We start from the raw sequence: 6,168 nt of genomic DNA, 5'->3' as shown, positions 1-6,168 counted from the left end.
ATTTTATATAACTGAATGATCTGATATGCTATCTTCTGCTATAACTCAATGGACCCAACTCTACCCTATGAATGGATCGATTTTATGATTCTCCTAGAAAGTTTTGAGTTGGGTATAGTTTCTTGGTGCTTCTTTCTATGATCCAAGGCTTACGAGAAAATCTCTGAAAACGAACAATTGGAACCAGAACTCTCCAGGATCAAGGAGAGACAGGAGTGAGGAAAGGGACATCCTGTCACATCCTAAAGATCCACAGCTGCTGTGCTTTGCAGGATATGGGGGAGGCGGAGCACATAGTGTAAGAGGAAAGAATCATTCCCAACGATTATATTGAACATTTTTAAATTGTCAATATCAAGGGTTAATTTCTAAAATACAAGTTTTTAGACAGAAGCTATCCAGTAAGCCATTAACTGAAATAAGTATGCAACATAGTCAAGGAGATGCGATGCTTGCAAAACCACATACATCTTATTTATCTTTAATTTTAAAATAATTCATTCCTTTGCTGGGTATGCAAGTGAGCAATGGAGAAAGTGGTGCATCTGCAATACCGGCTGATGCTAAGGATTTCAGTGCTTCCAGAAGATGCGGGCTAGAGAACTTTACGAGGCACCGGAGGGGTTCTTCTCTTTCCGCCAAGATGCCCCCATTTAAGTCACTTTTGAATTTTGTTTCAAGCTTATATTGTGCAAACTCTAGTCTTGGTTGAGAATAGTCCCCAAAAATTTCTTGAGTCACTCTGTGGACTCTGTCTTTTTCTATTCTGTTTTCATGAATGATCCTTGAATCCATATTTATATCTAGCCCAAGTCTTCTTTCTTGTAGATGTGTAGCAGAGTTGTGAGTTTCGAAGTTCTGATTATACTGTTTAAAAACAATAGCCTTAAGAGAGTCCAGATATCGACTTCTGAGGTCCATTTTCACAATCTGATGGTGTTTGCTAGCGATTGTCAGTGCCTGACACAGGAGGGGTGTATTGCTTCTCAGCTGGGAGAAAGAAATGAAGGCATATGGGGTCTGGGAATAATACATCACATAAGCAGGTTTGTACTGGTTTGGTTTTCTATACTGTGTTCCCCAGGCAATTCGAATCCATACTGCATTCTCCTCAGTGTCTCTGAAAGTGACTGTCACATTTTTTAATGCCCTCTGAAGAATTTTCTTAAATGAACTTTTGAACTGTTCCATATCGGAAAGGTCAATGTCTTCACCTGGCTCTTTAGCCATCTGAAAAAGATCCCAAACTCTCTGGTGCCGATGAAATTGAGTATAAATGATGTCTAAAAGGGCTGCGTCATTGAGACTCACACCATTCTCCTCACAAAGCAGAACCAAGTCCTGAGCAAGAGATTCCTTTCTCTTCCGGAAGTTTACAGTCTGCAGTTGATTTTCAGACAAAAAATCCCAGGCTTTTAGGACTGTCATCATTTTAGTCATTGGGATTTTCAAGATGGTCCTCTTGATAAACTCGGCAACAGTTTCATCCATCTCTTTGGCACTTGGGACGTGCAGCAGTAGCGCAAAAGCGCCCTAGAGGCCTAGGATGTGACTTCCACAAGGCTTTCGCCACCCTCCAGGGCCCGATTCCATACAGCCAGGGGCTCTCTTACTGGCCCACATCGCCAGCTGTCTCACTCTTCAGCAGATGTTCCCAAGGGGTTACATTTTAAACTGAATGCTTGATGCCAATTTTTTTCATTAAAATGACCATAAATGCCATATTTAATCAAATGCTAAATCCTATGCTTGTAAACTAAATTTTATATTTATGGTAAAATTACATTCTGAATTTTTAAAGTTAGTTCCAATGAAAAATATTCTAATCCTAAAACAAATGTATACTAACATGTTTTGATTTTTTGATTCAGGAAATATGGACGGCATAGATTATTTTTTTCTAAAATGCATATAAATTAAGTAGAGCAACACAGTAACACAATCATAAAATTGTATTAAATAGGACATAGTCTGCTATAAAAAAATTCTTATTTCTTCACAGTCCCTGCCTGATTTTGAATACTATAACCTGACAAGTTTATGTGCCCCATCCCAGCCATTTTAAAGACTCTTCATCATATTGTTGTGATAGCACTAAAATCAAGCTGCCGTAAAGAGCACTCTTTGGGTCTTTGCACAGATTCATCCCTATTCACTCTTTTGACCATCTCCTGTCTCCTCTCACCTGCCCGGCATAAGCCTAGTTCCACACCTGCTCTAGAAGCCCTTCATTTTGACCTCCTTTAAGAACTTCTCTCTTCTCTGGCTTACAGTTTTCAGCTTCCTGCTCTGGCATTGCCTCTGAATGCTCCTTTGATTGCAGTCACAACAGCAGCTTCCACTAGCTCTGTCCCCATGGAAATTTTAGCAATAAAGCTTATCCCTTTCTGTCCTTTGTCAGGGCAGGACATTTGGATGTTTGGACAAGTTTGGATGTTTATAATTTTCCTTCACTTAAAATTTCCTGTAACAAACAGGGATAGATTTTAGGGATCCTGTTGGTATCCCTTGTCATCTATGAGAGCAGAAAACACATGAGTCTGACAGTGCTGTCTTGTTCTACCCAGTTTCCCCCTTCCACACAACTCTTATGCAAGACATATTTACTTATACTACTACTTCTTCTTCCTCTTCTGCTCATCTTCCTTTCTCCTTCTCCTTCTTCTTATATTTACTTTTACAATGAAATCTCTCATCCTTTGATCCATTTTCTTCTTGCCTAACAAGGTCAAAACTCCTGAAAGCATTGGCCTCCTAGTACTAAATCAATCTACTCATCTCAGTCATTATGCCAAGGGGCTGCCTTAAAATTAAAATTGAAGCTATCATTAGAGCATTGCTTTTTAATTTTTTCTGTCATGGACATGAATATAAAGTGTAACCATAAACTTATGACACCTCCTTTTCTGGAATATTCCAGAATGTATACACCAAATTAGCATTCTTTTTTTAAAAATAAAATTTATTGGGGAATATTGGGGAACAGTGTTTCTCCAGGGCCCATCAGCTCCAGGTCGTTGTCCTTCAATCTAGTTGTGGAGGGTGCAACTCAGCTCCAAGTCCAGTTGCCGTTTTCAATCTTTAGTTGCAGGGGGCACAGCCCACCATCCCATGCCGGTTCACTGGCAACCCTGTTGTCCAGAGCTCATGCTCTAACCAACTGAGCCACCCGGCCGCCTCACAAATTAGTATTCTTTAAAGCAATCACCAAGATAGAGTAAGATAAGCATCCCTTTGATGTAATCATTGCTACAAATGTTTGGGGGCTCCTCTTTTGGAATTGAGGTGTAACAGAATGTAATGGAAAGAACAGGAGGTTCTGAAATGATCTAGCTTTTGGTATGAATCACTAATCTGTCACATATTAATTGTGCAATATTCATGCAAGTTCTGCTCTCTGAGCTTCCAGTTCCCCATATAAAAAATGAGGTTAAGACTACTTGTCTTGCTGAGTTTTATAGTGAATCAATGATGCCTGTGAAAGTTCCAGGCATATACTAAGTGCTTGATATTTTCATGTTTCCATACTTAGAGCCAGTTTATCATTTGTGCAAGGAAGTCATTGTCTCTGTACACTCTCCCTTAGTTGATGGCTCTGTTTCCCCTTCCATCTTCTGTGTTCTGGTCAAACTCAATTACATACTTCCTTAAAAGAATCAGGAATAGGAGGGAACTTTTCTGAATATATATCTACATCTATATCAAAACCTACAGCAAACAAAATAATTAATGGAGAATCTATAGATGCCATTCCATTAACAAAAAAATCTATCATCACTATGATTTAATATAATATTGGAGGTTGTGACCAATATTATAAGACCACCATAAAGGAAAGACATAAGAAATGTATGAATTTGAAAGAGAAATATACATTCCATTACTTGCAGAGAATATAATCATTAGCAGACAAACCTAATAGAATAAACAGTCAGATTTTCAAAACTAATAAGAGAGTTCAGAAAGCTTTCTATATTTATGATCAATAATAACACAACAAATTCAAAACTTACGGCACTCTTGCTATACCTAATTGGAAAATTAAATAGGAAAAAATAAGATATCCCTTAAAACAATAAGCTCTAAACATTTCTAGGAAACAACCTAACACAGAAAGCACAAAATTTTACAGAGAATATTTAAAAACTCTTTAAAAATATAAAGTTTTGACTAAATGAAGATATACCATGTCCATATTTGACGTGATTTGACATGATAATTGTACCAGTGCACCTCACATAAACTTCCAAATTCAGTCCCAAATCAAATCCCAGCAAGACTTGGGGGAAAAGTTGGTAGACTTACTTACATTTATAATGGAAAAACCTTTCATGAATTGCTAATCACTTTGAAAATCAACTTGAGAAAGAGTGGCAAAGACAAAGGATTCACCTTATTAGATATTAAGATATACTTTAAAGCCATAGTAATAAAATGGCATGGTACCCTTGTAGGAACTGATAAGTAAACAAAGGAGCAGAAAGAGAGCTCTGAAATACATTCAAGTATAGCAGTACCTCGGTTTTCGAACGTCTCCATTGACGAACATTTCAGTTTACGAATGCTGTAAACCTGGGAGTAAATGCTTCGATTTTCGAACATGCCTTGGAAGTCAAACATGTCACGTGGCTTCCTCTGAGTTTAAGATCCTGAGGCCTAGCTGTCGGGTGTTTCGAACGTTTCAGAACTCAGACGGTCTTCTGGAACGGATTATGTTTGAAAACTGAGGTACCACTGCATATGTGGTAATTTGATATAGGATGAAGGTGCCCCTCAAAGTGTTAGAAAGGCAACAGATTTTTTTTTTTTTTAGTTTATAGTGAGCTACTTTGCTAGTTGAAGAATATAGCTGGATCAATAGACAAAGGTAGAATTTAGACAGATTAGACATAAGTGGGAGAGGTAAAGTTAAATGTACAGCATCTAATGTAATCTAAGGAGGGAAATGATTTTTTAAAACAGAAATACAAAAGCAAAAAAAATGGCTTTTACCATATTATGATAAAAAATTCTTGGTCAACAAAAACTATTGGGCTGGCCTGGTGGCTCAGATGGTTGGAGCGCCATGCTCCTAATGCCCAGGTCGCCGGTTTGATTCTCATATGGGCCAGTGAGCTGTGCCCTCTACAGCTAAGACTGTGAACAACGGCTCTCCCTGGAGCTGGGCTGCCAGGAGCAGCCAGCAGCCAGTGTGAACAACTGTGGGCTGTTGTGTGCTGCCATGAACAGCTGGCAGCCAGCATGAGCGGCCGGCAGCCGGCGTGAGCTGCCGTGAGCCACTGTGAGCGTCCAACCCACTATTGGCGACCGACTACTGCCTCAGTGGGGGTTGGTTGGGGGGGTGGGGGGAGGGCAAACTCATAATACCAGCATGGGTCAGGGAGCTGTGTCCTACACAACTAGACTGACAAAGAATGGCTTGAACCGGAGTGTGTGGGGGGAGGCAGAAAAAGGGGGAAAAAAACAAGGAATATCATAGACAATGTTAAATGATAGATGACAGATAAATGATATTTAAATCATGACACCAACAGTGGATTAATATCTAAGATATAAAAAAATGACAACTAATTATCAAAACAACAACAACAACAACAAGAAACCCAGTAGAACAATGGAGAAAGGATATAAATAAGCAGGTGACTGAAAGAAAAGTCAAGATGGCTACCAAATATACGGAGTCTCAAAATCACAAATATTCAAAAATATGTCAATAAAAAAACAATGAGATATAACTTTAATACCACAAGAATTGCAAAAATTATAAAAATGTGTAATAACAAGGGTTACTGATGTAAGCAGATGGGTCCTCTTGTATATTCTATTCTTGAGAGTCTTAATATTACAGACTTCATCGCTTCTCGGCCTTTTGGCCAAGATCAAGTGTAGTATCTGTTCTTATCAGTTTAATATTACAGACTTCAGTAAGTGGCTTACTTTACTTATAAAAGCTTTTTAAAGTCATATTTTTTTGTAATGTATTTTTATTGGGGAATATTGGGGAACAGTGTGTTTTTCCAGGATCCATCAGCTCCATGTCAAGCCGTTGTTTTCACTCTAGTTGTGGAGGGCGCAGCTCACTGCCCATGTGGGAATTGAACTGGTGACCTTGGTGTTATGAGCACTGTGCTCTAACCAACTGAGCCAACCGGCGGCCCCTATATTTTG

General features: G+C 38.8%; 1 protein-coding gene and 1 non-coding gene across 3 annotated transcripts; one reads left to right on the top strand and one right to left on the bottom strand.

Annotated features, from left to right (window-relative positions):
* Positions 1-304: 304 nt before the first annotated feature.
* On the bottom strand, positions 305-1,650 carry LOC117027517 (centromere protein N-like). 2 transcript variants are annotated; one of them, XM_033115372.1, is made up of 2 exons: positions 1,614-1,650; positions 305-1,501 (listed from the first exon to the last, which is right to left on the bottom strand). In XM_033115372.1, exon 2 carries the CDS (start codon positions 1,489-1,491, stop codon positions 472-474), a length of 1,020 nt encoding a protein of 339 aa, XP_032971263.1. In that variant the 5' UTR covers positions 1,492-1,501; positions 1,614-1,650; the 3' UTR covers positions 305-471. The 2 variants fall into 2 exon arrangements, with proteins under 2 accessions (XP_032971263.1, XP_032971274.1); XM_033115383.1 differs by lacking the exon at positions 1,614-1,650 and having other exon boundaries at positions 305-1,214; positions 1,275-1,496.
* Positions 1,651-5,853: 4,203 nt separating this feature from the next.
* LOC117030476 (U2 spliceosomal RNA) lies at positions 5,854-6,042 on the top strand. The gene has a single exon (XR_004424403.1). It is a non-coding gene; the product is annotated as a U2 spliceosomal RNA (small nuclear RNA).
* The last annotated feature ends 126 nt before the right edge of the window (positions 6,043-6,168 follow it).

The sequence above is a fragment of the Rhinolophus ferrumequinum genome, chromosome X (genome assembly GCF_004115265.2).
Source record: "Rhinolophus ferrumequinum isolate MPI-CBG mRhiFer1 chromosome X, mRhiFer1_v1.p, whole genome shotgun sequence".
In the NCBI taxonomy this organism is placed as follows: Eukaryota; Metazoa; Chordata; class Mammalia; order Chiroptera; family Rhinolophidae; genus Rhinolophus; species Rhinolophus ferrumequinum.
This window is presented reverse-complemented; position numbering and strand designations above follow the sequence as displayed.